The 23,602-nt window shown below is 46.4% G+C and overlaps 1 protein-coding gene across 3 annotated transcripts in view; it reads left to right on the top strand.

Annotated features, from left to right (window-relative positions):
• KCNH6 (potassium voltage-gated channel subfamily H member 6) overlaps window positions 1-23,602 on the top strand; it is a 124,056-nt gene that overhangs the window by 17,264 nt on the left and 83,190 nt on the right. For all 3 annotated transcript variants that reach the window (XM_083582455.1, XM_083582458.1, XM_083582456.1), the window contains exon 2: window positions 594-824. In XM_083582455.1, coding sequence (XP_083438581.1) covers window positions 594-824 — 231 coding nt within the window. The remainder of the gene's footprint in view (window positions 1-593; window positions 825-23,602) is intronic.

Below are 23,602 nucleotides of genomic sequence, written 5' to 3'. Positions count from 1 at the left end.
CTTTCCCCCTTCATTTTATTTTATACATGTGGGGTTTTGGGTTTTTGTTTGTTTGCATGTGTCGCTTTGTGTTGTCCTGGTCAAGAGAAAGTGACCGATAAATGTAATAAATACATAAGAAAATAAAAGAGAAATTTCCATGCTCTGAATTGGCACCAGCAGCCTCTAGATCCATCTTTTGCATTGCCCAGTCGATGGCTTCATGGTAACTGAAATATACTCAGAGTCCTGCAGTGATTTCATGCTCTTTATTGCAGCTTGTAAAACAGTGATTGAATTGCCCCCCAAAAAACCTCATAATGTAATATAATAATGTAAATATACATTATTTACACAATGAGTCCCGTCTGATTGGCTGATTCTGCTTCCCTCCTGGAGCCTGATTGGTTTTTTCCTGCAGGCCAATCAGTTGTTGCATTCTATGATCCTACCAGCCTAATAGGCCGATTAACTTCCTCCTGGAGCCTGATTGGTCTTTTCCTGCAAGCCAATCAATTGTTGCATTCTAGGATCCTACTTGCCTATTGTTCTAGGACCCAAGCTTAGTACATAAACAGTAACCCTTGGCATGTCTTTCTTATTTCCACCCCAAGACCGCAAGTTCCTTATTGCCAACGCTCAGATGGAGAACTGTGCCATCATTTACTGCAATGATGGTTTCTGCGAGATGTTTGGCTACTCCCGGGTGGAGGTGATGCAGCGCCCCTGCACCTGCGACTTCCTCACCGGGCCGGACACAACGCACAACTCCATTGCGCAGCTGGGGCAGGCATTGCTGGGAACCGATGAGTGTAAGCTGGAGATCCTCTACTACAGGAAAGACAGTAAGCAACTATTTTATTTATGCATTTATTTGCCAGCCAAGCGGCTGGACCTACTTCTTTTGCCTTGTGACCCCAAGTCATCTGATTATACTAAAGTCACATTTAAAGGTTGCTTCTCCCGACATCCCTGTGTGTTCTTCACCTGGCATGTTGGCTGGATGAAGCAGATGGGTCTCCACCCCCATCGTTCTGCCTGGACACTGAGGACCAGATCCGAGGGCCTTCTGGCAGTTCCCTCCCTGCAAGAAGCGAGGTTACAGGGAACCAGGCAGATGGCCTTCTCGGTAGTGGCACCTGCCCTGTGGAAAACCCTCCCATCAGATGTCAAGGAAATAAACAACTATGTGACTTTTAGAAAACAACTGAAGGCAAACCTGTTTAGGGAAGTTTTTAACGTTTGATGTTTTATCGTGTTTTTAAGATTCTATTGGGAGCTGCCCAGGGTGGCTGGGGAACCCAGCCAGATGGGTGGAATATAAATAATAAATTATTTTTATTATATTATTATTATTATCTGCTTTCTACTGTGGCGAGCAATATGGATTCCTTCTGGCACAATTTCCTGCCATCATCCAGGAAGGTGACACCTCTGTGTGCCTGTCCAATGACCCCAGGCAGATGATGGATTGTTGCATTTCCTCAAAGATAGAAGTTCTGCTGTACAAAGGACAATGGGATAAACTAATGTGTGGAGAGGCAAAAAGTGAGGAGGAAGTCAGGATTTCAGGTTCCTAATGTAGGCACCTTGCTGGTATAGTGGGTCCTACTCTATGCCAAAAGGGGCGCAGTTGGCGCTGTGGGTTAAACCACAGAGCCTAGGACTTGCTGATCAGAAGGTCTGCGGTTCAAATCCCCGTGACGGGGTGAGCTCCCGTTGCTCGGTCCCTGCTCCTGCCAACCTAGCAGTTCAAAAGCACGTCAAAGTGCAAGTAGATAAATAGGTACCGCTCCGGCGGGATGGTAAACGGCGTTTCCGTGCGCTGCTCTGGTTCGCCAGAAGCAGCTTAGTCATGCTGGCCATGACCTGGAAGCTGTACACTGGCTCCCTCGGCCAATAAATCGAGATGAGAGCCACAACCCCAGAGTCGGTCACAACTGGACCTAATCTGTGCACAGTTCCTTAGGTGCAATCTGGTCTCCAGACTCCCATCTCTTTCTCCCTTTATCAGCTAGGAGAAATCCTGTGCAGGCTTATGCTAGGAACCCTGTGAGGGAACTGTATGTAAACCCTTGTAAATAAGGGCTGGCATAAAAACCATCTTGAACAGGAGTGCTGGCATCAGTATGGAGCCCACAGAAGCCCGTTTCTCTGTCTTCATCCCATATCATAGAATTTTAGAGCTGGAAAGGATCACGAGGGTCCAACCTCCTTCAATGCAGGAATCTGTTTAGGGAAGTTTTTAATATTTAGTGCTGTATTGTTTTTAACACTCGATTGGGAGCCACCCAGAGTGGCTGGAGAAACTCAGCCAGATGGACGGGGTATAAATAATAATAATAATAATAATAATTAATAAGTTGTTATCATTATTATTATCTTTTGCCAATGAGAGTGGAAAGTTTCTCATGACAAGAAGGCAGAAACTGTGCAACTGAAAGTAGGACGATCCCTCTGAGATGATTTAATCCAACCCATCTGCAGGATCTACAACGATGCAACTACAACTTTATTTTAAAAAAAAAAATCCACAAAAGAAAGATTTTGGGGTGCCCTTAGCAAAAGGGAAATTTCGTTTTTAAATGTTACTTGGTATGGATTTGACTTAAAAAAAAAAAAAAGACAGGAAAAAGAGGGTGGAACTCTTTTGCTCTCTGTCAGGCAGAATTCTGCAAACGTACCTCCGGAATGATTGATCTGTGCACCCAATTGTCTCAAAAAAAAATTTTTTTTTAATTGGCTCCAAGAAAATGGGGGGGAAGTGGGGGCTTTTGTGGTAATAGCAACAGGAGGAAGGTATGGAGCCGGTTTTGACCTATAAAGTTTTAAACGGTTCAGGACCAACCATACGTTAAGGACCGCCTCTTCCCGTATGAACCTACCCGGACCCTGAGATCATCTTTGGTGTGCCTCCTCCTCAAGAGGTCTTGAGGGTGGCAACACGAGAACGGGGCCTTCTCTGCAGTGGCTCCCCGTCTGTGAAATGCTCTCCAAAGGAAAGTTCGCCTGGTGCCTTCATTGTATATCTTTAGGTGCCAGGCAAAAATGTTCCTTTTTAGCCAGGCCTTTGGTTGATCTTATTGACATCCAACACCCTTTTAGAACCTGGTTCTTTTTTTGGGGGGGTATTGTTTTTGGTTTGATTTTATATGTTGTGGTCTTGTTTGTCAACTGCCCTGAGACCTCCGGGTATAGGGCTGTGTATAAATTGAAACAACAACAATAATAATAATAATAATAATAATAATAATAATAATAATAATAATTGTTATGTACTGAATTTCTCACCCTGGGCCAGCGGGGGGATACTGTAGATAGTTTTCACTCAGGTCCACATATGCAAATAAGGAATTGAAAGTGACGTTCAGTGATTGGATAGTTACAGAAAGTTGTTACTGTTGCGTTGTAATGGAGCTCTATATAAGCAGGCTGGCTCAACCCTTCAGTTCAGTTCTGTTCTGGCCTGTGAATAAACAAGAGCTGTTTGGAGAATCGCTGTGTCGTCTGATATGTTCGCCCACAACTTAATAAGAATAAGAATAATAAGAATAATGGAGCTAGTGGAGGATGAGCCTCAGCAGAGAACACCAAAAGAAAAGCCTGGGTAGCCTGATCCACCTCCTTTCTTGTATGTGTGTGTGGCTGCTCGTCTTCCTTCCTGGCTTGGAACGATGAAAGGCAGACGCATATCCTTGCCTCTTGCCCACCTAAGCATCTGAGATCTGCACATGGTCAAAAGTGCACTTGTGATGTAGGAACTAACCAATGGGAATTATGCTCACTTGGACACCCGCCCCGCAAAGGCACCAGGACCCCCTGGCAGAGCTATCGAAAGGGGAATAAGCAACATCTTTATTAGACTGCACTGCCATAGACACAATATAAGACACGCTATGGCGTTTAACACCCACCCCCCAAATGTGGAAGGATTTTGAGTTAACTGAATGCCATCATAGCCTTAGGCATTGCCAGCAGCGACACAATACTCCTGTTTTCTTTCTGCATGTTGCATTTGGGTACAGTGAATTAATGGTGAACTTTCCCCTTGAGTATGGCCCAAGTATTCAGACTCTGCACTCCTGCTTCTGAGCAGCCCTGAGTTACGAACCTTGCAAATAAGGCAGTTCAGTTACCAACACTTTCTGCAGAGCCTGAATTCAACCATCAGGGTTCAGAAGACAACCCAGGAAGCGCTGTTCATATTCCGTTCAAATGTGGAGCAGGTGGCCGTCAGACGCCTTCCATCTGCTTTCGTTAAGGCTGTCTATCCTGCACACTTTCATGCTCCAAATCATCACTAGGCTAGCCCACCACGTTTGCGTGTGTAAATGGGACTGCCGCAGTGGAAGGTAGCACAGAGAAAGTAGCACAGAGAAAAAGAAAGGAGGAGGAGGAGGTATGCTAGTTCAAACAGTGTCAAATCCAGTCATACCCAGCAAAAGAATACAGGGATCAGAGGATGTAGCTGCAATTTTTTTTAAAAAAATATATGCTTCCTATCAGGGGAGTCACTGACAGTTAAGGCATGTGTGCCTCTTCTTTTATGGATTTGCTGAAGACAAGCAGGTGAGATTCTCCCCTCCCAGGTATGGTGCGGCAAGCTCTTCCCAGATCCGATGCTGGCCTGCTTTTCTTTGAGATGCTTCTGGCTGCGAAAGAGGAGCAACAGGTTCATCATTCAAATCGCAAAGCTCTCTCGCCTTCCTCTTTTTCTTTGCCAGACCAGAGGAGGCCTTCATGTCTATTTTTAAAACCCTTGCTCTGCTAGCATGCGGAATATAATTGTCTCCGCTCGACCCTCTGCCTGTGATTGCCCGCTCCACTGTTATAAAGTAGTGTTATTGGCAGGGGAAAGACCCTGTGTTGTTGGCAGCCAAGGTTTAATTAGACAGCCGGACCTTCAGTCCGTCTGGTCCGTGTTTCATAACGCTACCAGACCCCGTTCGGCAGTTTATTGCTCTGTGGCTTGCAAGGCTGTTTCCTTGCTTTTGCAGCCCACCGGAGACAAAACAGCGGGTGGCGGCGGCTGTTCAGAGGCAGCAGCTCGTTCCAGTGGCAAAGGGAAAACAATGGGCAGGTTGCCAAACATATCCAGAAGAGACAGGGACATGGATAATGAGGGGTTTGGAGCAGCAGGAGGAAGCAGAGCAAGAGAGACAAATGTAGATCTACCTTCCTATGTGTGAGCGCATATATGGTATATTTGGCTGTGGGTGGGAAGGAAGGAAGGAAGGAGGTTAGGATGGGGGATGCAGGGCCAAATGAATGTAAGGAATGGAAAGTAGGCAGTGAAGGCTAGTTGTGCTGGTCTGGGGGAGGTTACCATGCAGCGTGGTCTAAGTCCGGTCCTAGGTCAAGGGTAAGGAGGCTGTCTGTCAGGGGCGAAGCGAGATCTAAAGCAAGGAGTCGGGCGTGGTCAGGAACTCAGGAGAGCAGGTCAGGGTGCCGGCAGGAACAGGACACCAATGATGTTGCTCCCGCAACCTGGGACTGGGCTGACTGGCCTTTATCTCCTCTGAGGCCTAGGGCGGTCCTGGCCCACAGGTGACTCGCCTCTCCTGGCCTTAAGGCGAGCACTCCTCCTGGGAGAAACCAGTTCCCTCCGCCTCTCTGCACTGAGCCTCTGAAGCTCAGGAGAGGCTGAAGGGTTACTGGACCCAGAGGTAACCTCACCTTCCCCTGACAGGGCTGGGAGAGGAGCACCCCCAGGCAATGGGTCCTCAATCACCTCCGGAGCCAGAGCGGATTCAGCTGGTGTCTGCTGAATCCCTGCCCCGGTTCAGCCGGCCCTGGAGGCGGGGACTCCTGTGCAGGCTGGGATTCCTCAGTTTCAGCCTCTGAATCAGATTCCCAGGCCATCACACTAGTCCTCAGTGGGGATGGTAGGGCAAAAAGGTAGGGAGAGCCAAAGAAAACACCTTACAGCATGAGAAGCCAATGGGAGGCAGAGACACAAATTCTGCTTTTGCCCTCCCACTCTTCCTCTTGAGTTTTACAAGGGCAACATTAAGACTGAGGAGGCTGAGAACAGGGGCAGATTTAGGGCTGTGCGAGTGGTATGCACACACTGGGCCCTGAGCTGAGAAGGGGGCGCCATCTCAAAGCCCAGAAAACGAGGTGCCTGGCTTTGGGAAGGAGGCATGTGGGTTCTGACAGGGTCCTGGAATCCTCCCACCTCCTTCCCAAGGCCTAGTTAGCGCTTCCCCAGTTCTGGGAAAAAGGAGAAGGGAGGGCTCTAGGACCTTGCTAGAGCCTGACGGCTCCTTCCTAAAGTTGGGTGCCTCCTTTCCCACTTTTGGGAAGGCAGCTGAAGGGCTGGAGAGGGGGCAAATTGTTGCCTTGCGCAGGGCACCATATCATTATTGTTGTTGTTATTTTGAGTGATATACCGCCCTTTATCCAAATATCCCAGGGTGGAGTACAACATTAAGAACACATTTTATAGAGCCTGATAATAAAAGCATAATACAAAGCATAATATCAGACAGCATAATAATAAAATAATGTAGCAAAGACAGCAAGGTCCTTGGGCCATTATATAGCAGACAGTGGGTGTTTATCCTTCCGATTTTTATATTTCTTCTTGCTAGATCTGCTGAGCCATTTAGGTTCATCGAACTGACAGAACATCTTCTTAGCACTGTGATGCTAAAACGGTGGCAATAGTTTGTTGGTACAGGGAGAGAAGCCTGCAGCCTCCTTTGGCTACAAGTTGCCCAGACTAAGGGGATGGCTGTGGATCTGTGAACTTTATATAGTACCCAAGTCCGCCACTGCTGAGAGATCCAGTTCTACCCCTTAGACTGGTTAGAAGCGAGGAAGTGGGCAAGCGGAAGCTGGCAGAGGGCAGGTCAAGCGTGGTGGCGCAGTGCTCTACTTGCTGTAATGGACTAGCTACCACTAGGAATAGGTGTCACTGAGGCAGATGTTGATCATTTCAGCCCCAAGCAGGGAACACTGTGCTCCAATCTGAATTCCAGGCAGCTAGTCCTCAACCAGCTAGTCCTGCTTATTTAACTTATATGCAAAATTCATCATGCGAAAGGCTGGGCTGGGTGAATCCCTAGCTGGAATTAAGATTGCCAGAAGAAATATCAACAACCTCAGATATGCAGATGACACAACCTTGATGGCAGAAAGTGAGGAGGAATTAAAGAACCTTTTATTGAGGGTGAAAGAGGAGAGCGCGAAATATGGTCTGAAGCTCAACATCAAAAAAACGAAGATCATGGCCACTGGTCCCATCACCTCCTGGCAAACAGAAGGGGAAGAAATGGAGGCAGTGAGAGATTTTACTTTCTTGGGCTCAATGATCACTGCAGATGGTGACAGAAGCCACAAAATTAAAAGACGCCTGATTATTGGGAGAAAAGCAATGACAAACCTAGACAGCATCTTAGAAAGTAGAGACATCACCTTGCCAACAAAGGTCTGTATAGTTAGAGCTATGGTTTTCCCAGTAGTTATGTATGGAAGTGAGAGCTGGACCATAAAGAAGGCTGATCACCGAAGACTTGATGCTCTTGAATTATGGTGCTGGAGGAGACTCTTGAGAGTCCCATGGACTGCAAGAAGATCAAACCTCTCCATCCTGAAGGAAATCAGCCCTGAGTGCTCACTGGAAGGACAGATCCTGAAGCTGAGGCTCCAATACTTTGGCCACCTCATGAGAAGAGAAGACTCCCTGGAAAAGACCCTGATGTTGGGAAAGATGGAGGGCACAAGGAGAAGGGGACGACAGAGGACGAGATGGTTGGACAGTGTTCTCGTAGCTACCAGCATGAGTTTGACCAAACTGCAGGAGGCAGTGGAAGACAGGAGTGCCTGGCGTGCTCTGGTCCATGGGGTCACGAAGAGTCGGACACAACTAAACGACTAAACAACAACAACAAAAAACACCACAGTCTCCGTTGCCCTTCATTCCAAGGAAACTAACCCCCGGGTGCATGGTCTGGAGTCTCTTTCCCCTCAGAGATAGGAGTGTGCACAACATAACATTTTGGGCAGTTGACATTCTGCAGGAAAGCCCTTCTTCTTTCATGCATTGTGTCAGGGAACTGCCATCGGAACTAGAGGAGGAGGCGAGGCTCAACCTGCTAACACCACTACCACTGGATGTGGGTGCCCACAGCAGCTCTTTTAGACTTGGCCACCCAGCATATGCCTTCCTAAATCTGAGAGCACAGAAGAAAACCAGTGGTTCCTGCGTGCGGCTGAGACAGAAGTGCTAATCCAGACTTCACGGGGATCAGTCAAAAGTTAATTTCCTTACAAGAGGCTTGACAGCTGGGCTTGACAATGACAGAGCATAGCAGCTCTGAGGTTAATTACAAGCTAAGTCACTTCAGCCAGAGAGCATGGAAGAGCAATGCGGCTGAGAGGAACGGCTGCTTCTGCTCCCCCAGAAAACACTAGAATAGTCGTCCCTAAACTCTTGTAGGTCTTATTTTATCATCTGACCCCCAAATACCACCACCACCCTCCCAGTTGTCAAGAGACACAAGAATGCAACTCCCTCCCCCGCTCTGCTGCTAATGCAAGCTCGTCCCAAGCTGTTTCTGCAGTCCTTCAGTGGGCCTGAAAAAAGCTAAGGTGGAAGCAACAAGCACTCTTCATTTTTATTGTTTCATAAGTGCCACTTCCCTGAGCAGCAGGAAGCTCCAGAGGCAGACGGCAACAGGCTCTCTTCACTGTGAGATGAGAGTCACGGAAATGGGCGACATTTCTGCTATAACTGTTTTTGTTTTGTTTTTACAGACGTATCTGTTGAGCATGGAATGGGGAGATGGTGACATTGCTAGTCTGTGAAATGGCACCCATTCCCCCAAAGCACAACAACATGCATTTCCTTCTTCCTTCCAGCGTAACCCAGACTTCTGTATCGTTTGCTAGCTACGCTACGAGTTGCATATCCCAGCCAACTGACATAACCGGGTGCACACGATGATGTCATGGCACCACATAGCCAATTAGATTTGGCCCCGTGGGGATGTCACTGGTGGCAACTGAAGCCTTTACATTTCCCTCACTCTTATTGGGGCCAGGGAAAAGGGGAGACAAGGCAGCCTGTCTTGCATCACTGCATTGTTTTCATTGCCCACTATCCCTGTAGCTGGGGAAGCTGGAGAATTCCAATGCAAGCAAAAATGGGAGCAGAAAATGCTGCTCTCTGCAATTTACGTCAGTGGTGATGTCCCTCCCCCCCCCAATTTGTATTGTGTTTCTTTGCATTGACTGAATCGTGTAGAATAATGTAATGATAACATAATTAATTGTGTAATTGATTACGTAAGGTTTTACCGTAGCAGACAACAAGACAAATAATGTATATTTTGTTGGGAAACAAACTGCAGTGGAATGGAAACAGCGCTGCATGCAATGAAGCTGGAAACCAATGCCTTCTTACATCCCTTACTGTAGTGCAGCAAAAATTCCCCCCAGATACGCATGACTAATTGTGGCAGAATAGGGACCTAAGGAGGATGCAAGATTTATTGGGGTGTTAATGCTGTGAACCCCTCCAGCCTATGCTCAGGGTCTATCTATGTGTAAATAAGTATAACCTAAAAACACCACAAAAAATGAAGATCATGGCCACTGGTCCCATCACCTCCTGGCAAACAGAAGGGGAAGAAATGGAGGCAGTGAGAGATTTTACTTTCTTGGGCTCCATGATCACTGCAGATGGTGACAGCAGCCACGAAATTAAAAGACGCCTGCTTCTTGGGAGAAAAGCAATGACAAACCTAGACAGCATCGTAAAAAGTAGAGACATCACCTTGCCAACAAAGGTCCGTATAGTAAAAGCTATGGTTTTCCCTGTAGTGATGTATGGAAGTGAAAGCTGGACCATAAAGAAGGCTGATCGCCGAAGAATTTATGCTTTTGAATTATGGTGCTGGAGGAGACTCGTGAGAGTCCCATGGACTGCAAGAAGATCAAACCTCTCCATTCTTAAGGAAATCAGCCCTGAGTGCTCACTGGAAGGACAGATCCGGAAGCTGAGACTCCAGTACTTTGGCCACCTCATGAGTGGAGAAGACTCCCTGGAAAAGACCCTGATGTTGGGAAAGATGGAGGGCACAAGGAGAAGGGGACGACAGAGGACGAGATGGTTGGACAGTGTTCTCAAAGCTACCAGCATGAGTTTGACCAAACTGCAGGAGGCAGTGGAAGACAGGAGTGCCTGGCGTGCTCTGGTCCATGGGGTCACGAAGAGTCGGACACAACTAAACGACTAAACAACAACAACAAAAAACACCACAGTCTCCGTTGTCCTTCATTCCAAGGAAACTAACCCCCGGGTGCATGGTCTGGAGTCTCTTGCCCCTCAGAGATAGGAGTGTGCACAACATAACATTTTGGGCAGTTGACATTCTGCAGGAAAGCCCTTCTTCTTTCATGCATTGTGTCAGGAAACTGCCATCGGAACTAGAGGAGGAGGCGAGGCTCCACAGCGATGCTGGAGAGGGGCCAAGCAGGGAGAGAGGCAGGTCTCCGGTTGGGGAAGAAAATCAGCACAACACCAGGGATAGAGGGGGGCCAATGGGGGAAGCAGAGAGCAGGCTCCGGGACTCTTCACTGGACACCAGCGGGGAGAGCACAGGTCCTCCGCTACCCACGCCCTCCCTGCGCAGAAGACTTCCGCGCAGGGAGAGTAGGAGGAGACTGGGCGTCAAACAACTTTTATGTTGGAAAAGGTTTAAGAAACGCCCACTGATGGATTCTGCCAGCGACTGAACAGCCACGGGGTGGATGGCTGTCCAGCGAGAAATGGTTTAACCAGCCAACCTAGCCCAGAGCGGCGGCAACTTACGCACAAGCAACCCCTAAAGCCATTACACATTGTCACTGCGATCTGGGGCTCATAGCTCTCAGCAAGTTAACTCCAATAGTACTATAATGCTCTTCCGGTGAGAACTGGAATCTGTTTAATAAAAGGTTCCCTTTGCTACTTATCTTTTTTTCTTTCCTCTGACAGCCTAATCATTAAGCAAAAGAGGCAGCTCTGACATTTTAAAGGCAGGCCCATGGGAACAATTTCTGAACTGATCTATCTATCCATTAACACGAAACAGTGTTTGCATTCTGGGCTTTCAGTCCTGCTCCACTTGGGGATTCTGTCACAGAAAACACACTCCAGACCCTGGTGAAGATTCCTCCAGCACAGCAAACTGTTCTTTTGCACACATCCATAAACACAGAGAGAGAGAGAAGGAAGCAAAAATCAGCTGATGGATGTCTGGAGTAAAGCTGATCATAGCCTATATAAATCAGACAGGCAAGTGGCTATGTAATGAAAATCCCCAACATTTCGAGACCAGTGAAAACCAATTTCTGCAAATGCACTATGAACAAAACAGATCACACAGATTATGCAAAATGTTGCATGAGTATAAATACCGATTTCATTTGGCACCAGCAGTTAATAGTTTGAAACGGTGCCACCTATGCTAGGTCAGATGGTCTAAAATAATTGCAAAATAATGGAGAGGATAGAGGAATGGAACACTGTTAAACAGTAAGTGGGTACAGTAGGATTCACAAGGAGGGGGAGTTGCAAAATGAGGAACCTAAGACAGTTGAGCTATGGGAACTCTCAGGCTCACTGGTCTGAGTTGTTGTCGTTGTTGTTGTTGTTGTTGTTGTTCGTGTTGCTTTCAGAACATTCAGCTTGTATTTGTGATCAAACACACTAGAATGCTTTAAGTATAAAAACTGGGGTTCTGGAAATAAGGGGAATATTGGCAGAAACCAAAATCCAAGTGCAACTGCAATCATTTGTTAAAGACCCGAAAAAGGGAGTACAGTACTGTATTAGCCTTGAAAGTTTTACTCCTATGGATATTCCTGGATATTCCAACAGATGGAGTGCCCCACGCAAGAAGCAGGCTAGGTAAACGTAAAGGGACCCCTGACCATTAGGTCGAGTTGCGGACGACTCTGGGGTTGCAGCGCTCATCTCGCTTTATTGGCCGACAGAGCCGGCGTACAGCTTCCGGGTCATGTGGCCAGCATGACTAAGCCGCTTCTGGCGAACCAGAGCAGCGCACGGAAGCACCGTTTACCTTCCCACCGAAGCGGTACCTATTTTTCTACTTGCACTTTGACGTGCTTTTGAACTGCTAGGTTGGCAGGAGCAGGGACCGAGCAACGGGAGCTCACCCTGTTGCGGGGATTTGAACCGCCGACCTTCTGATCGGCAAGTCCTAGGCTCTGTGGTTTAACCCACAGCGCCACCCAGAAAGAGAATCAGTGCTTATAAAGATGTTCCACTAAAGATGTTTAGGGCTCCTTTCAAAATCTACAGCCAATCATGGCTTCCTGACAAGTGTGCTTGCAAGAAAGGAGTTGGCTTTGTTTCCATTTTTATGTGTGCATTTAAAGCATCGTAGCTCATCTTCATCATGTGAAGTTATGGAATGTAGAGAGGGAACTTGTGAGGCTGGTGTAAGGAATGATCATGTTCAAAATATGTATCACCGATAACACAGCTGTTTTGCCAGTGCCCCGAGTTTGCAGAGAAGCTGCCACATTCCTGCTCCACACATTTTGAATGATATCTTTGGCTGCTTCCAGATAGGCGGCTTTCAACGCTACCCAATCTTCTGCTGCTCGCCACAAGCGGAATTCCCACACTGCAGGGCGGACTGTGCTAATCTGCTTGTTCTGTTAACTTGTTGCTCCGTGGGTTGGGAAACAGAAAAAGTACAATTCACCTGAGCAGCCAACATCAGTACCCGCTTTTTAAAAAACCACCCCTCCTCCATGTCTTCTCCCTTTTCGGAAGCAATTTAGTTACATGTTAGCATGTGTTTACTGAAGGGTAATTGCTGGTTACAAAGCTTTTGAAATAAATAAATTGATTTAGTTGCACTCCAAAATATAAAAAGGGGGGGGGTGTTACTTCTTTCTCCCTATCTATTGGCAGCAGTTCTTTTCTGCCTCTCTCCAGCAAATATGAGGAAGGGAAGAGAATGGATTCTCAGAATCCCATTTAATTCAGCGGCATTTACTCCCGCATTAATGTTTGTCAGGGTTGCAGCAGGCTAGAGAGGTACACAATTCTGTGTGTGTGTGTGTGTGTGTGTGTGTGTGTGTGTGTGTGTGTGTAAGCCCCTATGGGTGAGTGAAAACTGTACTGGGAAGCAAGTGACCTTGAGCTTGAGTTTAATTCAGCCTATCCCTCTATTACTTCCAAGTCAAATGAATAAGCAGAGGCAGTATCACTGAAGATGACAAGCTGTGTGTCAATTCTGCCCCCACCGCACCTCTCCTCTCTCTCACCCCCTCTCCTGGGATTAAAATCAGTTTTAACAAGCTGCTTCCTTCTTCCCCATTTCTTGCAAAGAATCCACTGATTAGTTCCGTAAGTTGCTGCAAGAAGTTGCTCTCTCGCCCCTTCCCTGGAAACACTTGTCATTTCCTTTCCTCTGTGTTTTTAATTTTAATTTGTTGCAATCTCACTTTTGTGTAACAGCACCCATTTAAAAAAAAATAAAATTTTTTTTAAGGAGGAGAAGGGGGAAAAAACCGGGATGCTAAAAATGGCACTTGCCAGAACCACAGCCTTGACACAGCAGGCAAGCGCAGACCAGGCAGCAGGATAGAAATGGAGTCGCCAGCTGAATGCAGCAAAAGGGAAGGGCTTAAACCAACAATTATGTTCCTGAAAGACTGCACCACTGCCTGATGAAAATTCTTCCTTTTCCTCTTTCTCCCTCTCTCACCTAAATAGGAGCAGGAGGGAGAAAGAAAGGTGCATATTGACTAATTTGATATAAAGGCTCTAGGGCTAAGTGGCGTTGAGAAAACTGGCTCAATGTCCCCAAACACTGCTGCACACGTAAAATGGCCTCTTTGAAAAAAGACTGAAGGGTAGCATTGGGGCTAACAGCCCCTGTGTGTAAGTTACTGTTTGGTTCTTGTAAACACAAGGGCAATGATTCGGTGGTGAGAGTACAGGCACTATCTTGGCCACGTAACTTATTTTATATGAAACTGCTTGTTCCCTGAGTCGGTGAGGCTCATTTGATAACAAGAAAGAGAGACTGTAGTGTCATCGGCCTAGTAGTCTTGTGGAATAGAGATTTGGCAAGTGCCTTCTTGTTTCAGCTTTTAAACTGTGGGATAACTGTTATGTACTGAAGTTCTCACCCTGGGCCAGCAGGGGGATACTGTAGATAGTTTTCACTCTGGTCCACATATGCAAATAAGAGATTGAAAGCGACGTTCAGTGATTGGATAGTTACAGAAAGTGGTTACTGTTGCGTTGTAGTGGAGCTCTATATAAGCAGGCTGGCTGAACCCTTCAGTTCAGTTCTGTTCTGGCCTGTGAATAAACAAGAGCTGTTTGAAGAATCGCTGTGTCGTCTGATATGTTCACCCACAACTTAACAATAACCAGCCTCACATAGGCAATATGCTTGTCACATTAACACATGAAGGGGTTAATACCATAGAGGAAGCTGTCCAGCTAGGTGTAGCTATGTCACTTCCCCTCACTTCCTTGGGAGGAAATAGATAATCAAGCCCACCTGAGAAGCTAAGCATGTTAAGAGGTCCAAGCTGGTTGCTCCAGCTCAGCTGCATGGCCTTTGCGAGCTACTCTTGAGTTCCTATACTAATAATCTAGGAACTTTCACCATTTTTTAACTATGCTAAGTTTTACTGCCTGCGCAACATTTCTGAAGCACGTGAACCTGACCTTTGGAGAGTTTGTAAGTAAACCATTTTTACGCTTCCCAAATGTGTGGTCTTTTCCTAGGCTGGGAGGAAAGGGAAATGTTGGAACTCACTTGGAAGGCCATATTTTGAAGGTCTCATAGCTTATATTGCCACAGCTTATTTTGCTGCGTATTTTGTGACTTTAAATCTCTTCTGGGGTCCTCAGCAGGCATTTATGTTGGTGATATATATAGGCATAGGCCTAGTGCATGGGCAGGCAAACTAAGGCCCGGGGGCCGGATACGGCCCAATCGCCTTCTGAATCCGGCCCGCGGACAGTCCGGGAATCAGTATGTTTTTACATGAGTAGAATGTGTGCTTTTATTTAAAATGCATCTCTGGGTTATTTGTGGGGCATAGGAATTCGTTCATTTCCCCCCCCAAAAAAATAGTCCGGCCCCCCACAAGGTCTGAGGGATAGTGGACTGGCCCTCTGCTGAAAAAGTTTGCTGACCCCTGGCACCAACACATGTCACCAACATAAATGCCTTCTGAAAACTTTTCCATGCCTGTAGGCCCATTCAAGGCAATTAAGAATACATCTTTCCACAATGGTTAAATTGATGTCTGCTTTTAATCTTTTTTTTATATTGTTTTCAACGGTATGATTTTAAGTACATTTATTGTAAACTGCTTTGATATCTTTTATGAAGCATATATATACATACATACATACACACACACATGTGTGTGTATATATGTGTGTTTGTGTGTGTGTGTATATAGTTCCTGCCTTTCACCACCAGGTCCTAGGGTGGATTACAGTTTAATATTCGGTATTAAAAACTGTCAAAACAACTTATGGTCACAGCAATAGGGTGGGGTCTTGAAAACACCTATCTTGGGTCAGGGCAAAGAGGGATATCTTCAGTACAGTGGTACCTCTGGTTACGAACTTAATTGGTTCCGGAGGTCCATTCGTAACCGGAAACCACTTGTAACATGAGGCGCACTTTCACTAATGGTGAATCCTGCTGCACACACGCCACCAGAGTGCATCTTCCGCTCACATCCCAGGGCAAAGTTCGCAACAAGAATCACCTACTTTTGGGTCAGCAGAGCACAGTGGCGTAGCATGGGGGTGCAGGGGGGGCCGCCCGCACTGGGCGCAACATCTGGGGGGGCGCTTGCCACCTCTGGAGTCGCCGAAGAGCCTCGGGCGCAGGCTGTAGCAGAGCCCCATGTCTCGCGGAACTGACAAGCTGTGCGCGCGTCCGGGCTGAAGGCGTCCGGCAGGCAGCGGCTCTCAGCGCTCACCGTGGTCCCCGCGCGTCAGGGCCGCGGAGGGCGCGCCAGGCAGCCCCTCCTCACAGCCCCGCCGCCGCTGCTGCTGCTGCAGCTGCTGGGCCATGTTGCATTTTCCTCGCCTCTCTGCCCTCCTCCTCCTCCGGGCAAGTGGCGTCGTTTGGGCGGCAGCGCCAGCGGCAACTCGCCTCAGATCACCTGACACGGACCCGCCGCCGCCGCGGTGGCTACCTTACCGTAAATACCCCAGCCCAGGCAGCAGCAAGAAGAAGCTGGCAGCGGCGGCAGGTTAGGGGTTAGGGGGCGCAAATTACTTGCCTTGCCCCGGGTTAGGGGGCGCAAATTACTTGCCTTGCCCCGGGTGCTGACAACCCACGCTACGCCGCTGGCAGAGCGCGTAACCCAAAGTGTTCGCAAGGGGGACAGTACGTAACACGAGGTACCACTGTATTCACCAAATGCTGTTTAGTGAAGATGCTGGATGCACCTCTGTGAAGAGGGAATTCCACAGCTTAGGGCCTCTCCTGAGCCACTGCTGAACTTCTGAGAGTAGTACAACTACCAAGACGGCCCCCTCTTCTGAACTTAACATCTGAAAGTGCCTGTGGAGAAGGAGGTGATCTCTCAGAATGACCTCCTTGGCCCTTTCTTAGAGAGAGGAAGCCAGAAGCGGGGAGGAGAAGAGTTTCCTGCCACCGCCAGTATGTGCTTACCTTGAGCCCTTCAGGTCTGTCTCAGTAGAGAGCCGGTGACCCGGAAGTAAGTCAGTAAATAGTTCAGCACCATCCTGTGCTCCCACAAGCCTGTCACTTGAGACAAATGGTCTCAGTTCATCCCACGATTGGGCCAGCCAATTGCATGCAAAAGGCCTAGTGAGAAAGCACCCTTTGGAGACCAGCAATGTCTACAAAACTCTCAAGAGTAAAAGGATCTATAAATGAATGGAGCCATTCCGTAAGAAAGTCTTTTCTTCTCCTGCTTGGCAATTTCAAAGCAGGAGAATAGTAACTGCCCCTTCAGATTCCCATCTCTAACAACTGCCATTGCTTCAAGGCAAGCACCATGTACTGAACGCACATTTTTAATGCCTCTGTGTTACAGGGGAAGGTCAGTTGACCATGCAGCGAGCTCTTGAGCTGGTTCAATGTTCCAGGGATATTTTTATAAAGCCGTGAACCTTCCATGTCACCCCCATTCAGAGAATGGCATTAATAAATAAAGTCACTCTGCCGCAAACACGGTTAACTCACCCGCTAAGTTGGGAAAGTGTCGGCTGTTCTGAAAGATTGGTTTCGATTTGGGTTCCTGCTCAGCTGAGTGTTTGCAGGCCTACTTTCAGGTTCTAGAACATGGGGATTGCAAACCTGTAGATGTGGGATAGTTTCCTGAGAACAAGCTGAGCTAATCAATCCGGTTATCGTAGAATTCTTCACTAGAGCCCAGGATTTTAGTCTATGGCTATCTCCCCTCCGTATCCAGTAAATGAAGGTTGCCACCACCTTCAATTTCCAACTGCTTCACCTAAATTTCTGTCCTAGGTGGCCACTAGATGTCACCTATTGATAAGCCTGCAACTTCTCAATAATATTTATTAGTTTTCCATTTCAGTACAGAAAACATTTATTAACCTTCCATATATTCTCCCTCGAATCCACTTCTTCCTTCCCTCTAGATAGCTTTCTAATTACCTTTCCTGTCTTCTTCACATTTCTATTTCCTCTTGTTTACTTTATCTTGCTTAATTCAGCATACTATGTAGTTGTAAATAAGTTACAGAGCCTCTTTGCAAAAACCTTTAAATTAATCCTGCTAGCGTTGTCAATTTTTTACAATGTTCTTTTAAGTATATTATAAATTTACTCCAGTCTCTTTCGAGCAATTGGTCTCGCTAGTCTCGGATCCTCCGGGACAGTCTTGCCAGTTCTGTGTATTCCATCATCTTAATCTGCCATTCAGAAATATGTTACTGTCTTTTTTGGGATTTCATTCCCAATAATGCCTAGGAAGAAGGCCTCTGGTCTTTTCGGAAATGTACTTTTAAGGATTTTTTTTTAGTTCATTGTATATCTGTCAGGGAACTGCCATCGGAACTAGAGGAGGAGGAGGAGGCGAGGCTCCACAGCGATGCTGGAGAGGGGCCAAGCAGGGAGAGAGGCAGGTCTCCTGTTGGGGAAGAAAATCAGCGCAACACCAGGGATAGAGGGGGGCCAATGGGGGAAGCAGAGAGCAGGCTCCGGGACTCTTCACTGGACACCAGCGGGGTGAGCACAGGTCCTCTGCTACCCACGCCCTCCCTGCGCAGAAGACTTCCGCGCAGGGAGAGTAGGAGGAGACTGGGCGTCAAACAACTTTTATGTTGGAAAAGGTTTAAGAAACGCCCACTGACGGATTCTGCCAGCGACTGAACAGCCACGGAGTGGATGGCTGTCCAGCGAGAAATGGTTTAACCAGCCAACCTAGCCCAGAGCGCCAGCAACTTACGCACAAGCAACCCCTAAAGCCATCACAATATCATATCCCAATAAGCTTTAACTTTAGTACAAGTCCACCACATATGATAGAGTAACTCCTCATGTTCCCTACATTTCCAGCATAAGATAAGCCTGCAGCTTCTCAATAGCAACTGATAATTACTTGCAGTCTTATAAGAATGAAAGGAGAAAAAACATACTCCATCCCATCTCTTTGAGGTCCACTGGTATAATGGTGAGATAAGGTCAGACCTTGAGTTTCACAGTGATGTTACTTGCACTGGCTATGAAACCGAGCGAGCGGGGTTGGTTTATGGTGTGTGTGTGTGTGTGTGCGCGCGCGCGCCCTGAGAAGATATTCAGTTCATCATTATTGCCAGGATATGCTGGGAAACCAAAGTAGCTGATTGACTGAGCCCTCTGATAATGAGGTAGGAAACGCATGGTGCACATTAAAATGAACAGATGTCTAGGTGCAAAAAAATGTATGATTGTACACCTGCCACATTTCCTGTGGAGGAGACGGGTCATTAGCTAATCTGTGACAACACAAATTTCCACCCTCCTCATCTGCCTTGGTCACCCAGACACCTTGCAGTATTTATATACCCAGCAGCCCTTTGAGATAAAGTGAGTTTTATTATACAAGCAAATATTTCTGCATAGGGGAAATACCAGGCATTGAAAACGTTCATAAGGGAAGGAGTGCATTTAATACATTCTAAATATGCAATTTGGTTTGTTTTTCTGGGACTAGCCCCGCTGCTAATGGCATTGTTGTAAACCACTATTGCCTCTTGGGTTTTGTTTAAGATTTACAGCCCAATCAATCACTTGTGAATGAGAGAGCCAACTGCTCTGCCAACACAACCTTACAAAATGTGACAATATTTTGTAATGTCGTTATCACCATAGGTGTTCAGTAGGAATGTGCCAAGCCAAATCCTGAACCCAAGTGAGCTGCTTAAGGCATATTTAGAACATCTCCAAGTTGAAGCAAGATCTCTGAAGCAAATAATGGTGCTTTGGAGATTTGGACACTGAAAGAACATTACAGAGTGTCTGCAAAAACTGAAACATTTCTCCCCAAACTTGGCCGATACGGAATACACCAGAGGGAGAAGGAAAGCTATTTTGTAATTTATGGGTCTGGCTTCTAATCAGAAGGCATTATTTTACCAGGGATTTCCCATCACAGTGTTTGGGGGAAGGAATGTTGAAGAAAAGCAAACTGTTCTGTGTTCTTTGCTAGTTTAGGTAGTGGTGAAAGTTGGAAAATACTGGATGTTAAAGTCCGTCTTTCTCTGCTGCATGCCCACATATCCACTCCTGTCAAATCAGCTTTGCACTTAGTTTCTGCTACTTTTGGTGCCAAAAACTTGAAGCTGGTTGCTGTTTTTCTTACATTACATTCCTAGCCCCTATATCCACCTCTTTGCAATTTTACAGGTTACCTGCCTAAGAGCATCTCTACAATGTATGCCATTTTCATACTAAAATAATTGTCCACAAAACAAGAGAGAATGGAATGAATCCAGACCTCACCCCTCAATCAAATTGAAATGCACCTAGCACAAAAAAATGTCCATCAATGCTTTTGAAATTTAGCAAATTTCTTATCTATGGGCACCTGTATGATCTCTGCCATTTTCATATAAATTGCTCACAAAACAATAGGGGTGATTAAATTAATCTTTTTAAATCATCCCAACACTGTATAGGTTGCTCTTGCAGGAAAACCACTACAGCTTTCCATCTGAAATGTGGTAGCAATGGTCCCTTTGGAAGGAGCTACCTTGCCTGCAAAGTCCATGAATTTCTGCCAAAAAAGTTAAAAGCAGTTCCTTTTAAAAAGAAAGAAAGAAAATCTGTCCAGCGCACACACAAAAATCTGGATCTATTGCCATTTCATAGTATCCTTGCTTAGGTGCACCTGTATATTGTGGGCTATTTTCATATAAACTGATCACAAAACAAAAGGGAAGATTAAGTGAATCCTTTTTTAGCCACCCCAAAACTATAAAGAATGCTCTGTTTGCCTATAATTTGACAAGCTTTGTCTATGGGGAATGAAAAAGTAAATGCCAATGCCTTTGCTTTTGTATGCCTAGCTAGCAACAGTCATCTCTGTGACAAAATAGAGAAAGCAGACCGCCCCCCCCACTTTACTCTCCAGCAAGCAATTACTTCCACAGCAGTAGACAGGAAAATAACACATCACAAGGTATTTATCACCCCCTAACCAGCAGCCAGGGAAGCGGGTGGCGCTGTGGGTTAAACCACAGAGCCAAGGACTTGCCGATCAGAAGGTTGGCAGTTTGAATCCCCGTGGCGGGGTGAGCTCCTGATGCTCGGTCCCTGCTCCTGCCAACCTAGCAGTTCAAAAGCACGCCAAAAGTGCAAGTAGATAAATAGGTACCACTCCGGCGGGAAGATAAACGGCATTTCCATGTGCTACTCTGGTTCGCCAGAAGCGGCTTAGTCATGCTGGCCACATGACCCGGAAGCTGTACGCCGGCTCCCTCGGCCAGTAAAGCGAGATGAGCGCCACAACCCCAGAGTTGGCAACGACTGGACCTAACGGTCAGGGGTCCCGTTATTTTTAACCAGCCGTACGTGCCGGGGCTAAACTTCATAAAATAGCAATTCACAATAATGTATTTGTTGCATTGGTCAGTTGTTTCTCTGAAACCCAGAGACATGCAAAGCAGGCAAGAACTTTCACCTGTTTTGAGTGGCGTGCCTTGGAAAGTGGGCATGTCCATAAAAATCCATTTTAGGACTGTACCCAGCTGGTTTTTGATGAGCCACTGGGTATGCTTAATCGCATCTGGGACATGCTATCCTTCTTCCTTCTAACTACCAGGGCCTCTACAGGCATCCTTCTCTGCTGCTTCCATTATGTAACGCTGGTATAGATTTAGCTTTAGTCTTGCTATGAAGCCTTTGAGATTAAATCCTCTAGCAGGCCAATAGACGTTCGGAATGAATGAATGGAGGGAAAGATTTCAAAATAGCTCACAGGGAAAGATTAATAGCTCCCTTTTTAATTTGCATATTCTCATGTCCAGCCTCTGGAAACTCCCCTGTTTCCCTGATTAGTTTAATACCGATGATACGGATAAATACATTGGAAGAATCCTGATCCTGCTGAGCAAGGGGGGGAGGAGGGGGGCACACAAAAGCTCTACTGTGATGATATTTTATGTTATTAAATGCTAAGTGCTTGTCCTTTTATCAAGGTCAAGTGGTAAAGGAGGGTTGGATGGAAACAGAATCCACCTATTTATCGCCAGTGGAGTAAACAGGATGCAAACCCAGCTGACACAGTGGATGTGGAATAGATGGTAGAATACCTTGTTCCGAGGCCACTGGTTTAAATAGACTTCATAATTCACCAAAGAATGAATTGAAGTTGTTGAGTGGATCGTTATTCAAAGCCCTGATTTTTGATTGATTGGTGTCATCGTTTGGCCAAACCCTTTTTGGGCAAGGCACCCTGTGTTCATTTACATCTGCATGAGCTGAGGCAGTGTCGTTATGGCAGATAACATACCCTCCAACATTTCTCCGATGAAAATAGGAACATCCTATTCCATCATAATTTTTTTACTATTTATATCCTGCCCATCTGACTGGTTTGCCCCAGCCACTCTGAGCGGCTTCCAACATATATTAAAACATAATAAAACATTAAACATTATCTGAAGGAGTGTCTCCACCCCCATCGTTCTACCCAGACACTAAGGTCCAGTGCTGAGGGCCTTCTGGCGGTTCCCTCACTGCGAGAAGCCAAGTTACAGAGAACCAGGCAGAGGGCCTTCTTGGTAGTGGCACACGCCCTATGGAACGCCCTCCCACCAGATGTCAAAGAGAACAACAGCTACCAAACTTTTAGAAGACATCTGAAGGCAGCCCTGTTCAGGGAAGCTTTTAATGTTTGATGTATTACTGTATTTTCATATTTGGTTGGAAGCCGCCCAGAGTGGCTGGGGAAGCCCAGCCAGATGGGCAGGGTATAAATAATAAATTATTATTATTATTATTATTATTATTATTATTATTATTATTATTATTAAAAGCCTTCCCTATACAGGGCTGCCTTCAGATGGCTTGGGGGTTGGATGACTCCATACCTTCCATTTCTCCGATGAAAATAGAGACATCCTACAATACCCTCTCATGAAAATAGAGATGTCCAAAGGAAAAATGGGACATTCAAGGATCAAATCAGAAACTGGGACAGCTTCTGTAAACCCGGGACTGTCCCTGGAAAATAGGGACACTTGGAGGGGTCTGAGATAAGATCATGAACACAATTTAGGAGACGTTTTAAGGGAGGAAGACTGAACGAAAGTGCTTTAAAATGTAGACGTGTTGTGAATGAGCAAAAGACCCAGCAATAACCCTATTATGGTTGAGCTGTAGATCTTATTATCCTAAGCAAGGCCGGCCCTGCTGTTAGGCAAAGTGAGGCAGCTGGCTCAGTAGGTGAATGCCAGGGGGTGGCAGCAGTCCCACTACTTTCGCCCTAAGCTAGCCCTGTACATATCCTAAACTAGCCCTCTGCCCTCAAGTACGGTGGATGATGTTATCCCATTAAGAGTCAGCTCCCTATCTGATTGGATTCTGTGTATGGAATGGCCATCTTGCCCTTTGCTTCAGGCAGCAAAATGTCTTGGGCTAACACTAACCCTAAACAGCAGCTGATTGTAGCTAGCTAGCTTTTAGTGTCAAAAAGACGAATATAATGGATTTGCGTGGGAATTCCTGTTGGTGGCTGATAACTTGTCCTCGTTGAACAGGTTTCCCAGAAAGAAAGAAAAACCTCCCATTAAGACATCAGAGGTGCAGCGATAGTCTAAAAAGGCCGTTTTGGGGAGTTTGACGTCTCACAAGATAATCATAATAATAATTATTATATTTAGCTCAGAGCGGCTAACAACAATAAAAGTAACACAGCATTCTAAAATCAATTCATTTTAAAATCAATTCAAAATCAAATTAATGGCAACCGTTGGGCTAGAGTTCTATGAGGATCACCAAGGGAAGAGGTCAGACCTTAGCCAAAGGCCTGGTGGAACAGCTCAGTCTTGCAGGCCCTGCGGAAAGATGTCAAGTCCCGCAGGGCCCTAGTCTCTTGTGACAGAGCGTTCCACCAGATTGGGGTCATGGCC

This window comes from Podarcis filfolensis (genome assembly GCF_964270895.1).
Source record: "Podarcis filfolensis genome assembly, chromosome: 13".
Classification (NCBI taxonomy): Eukaryota; Metazoa; Chordata; class Lepidosauria; order Squamata; family Lacertidae; genus Podarcis; species Podarcis filfolensis.
This window is presented reverse-complemented; position numbering and strand designations above follow the sequence as displayed.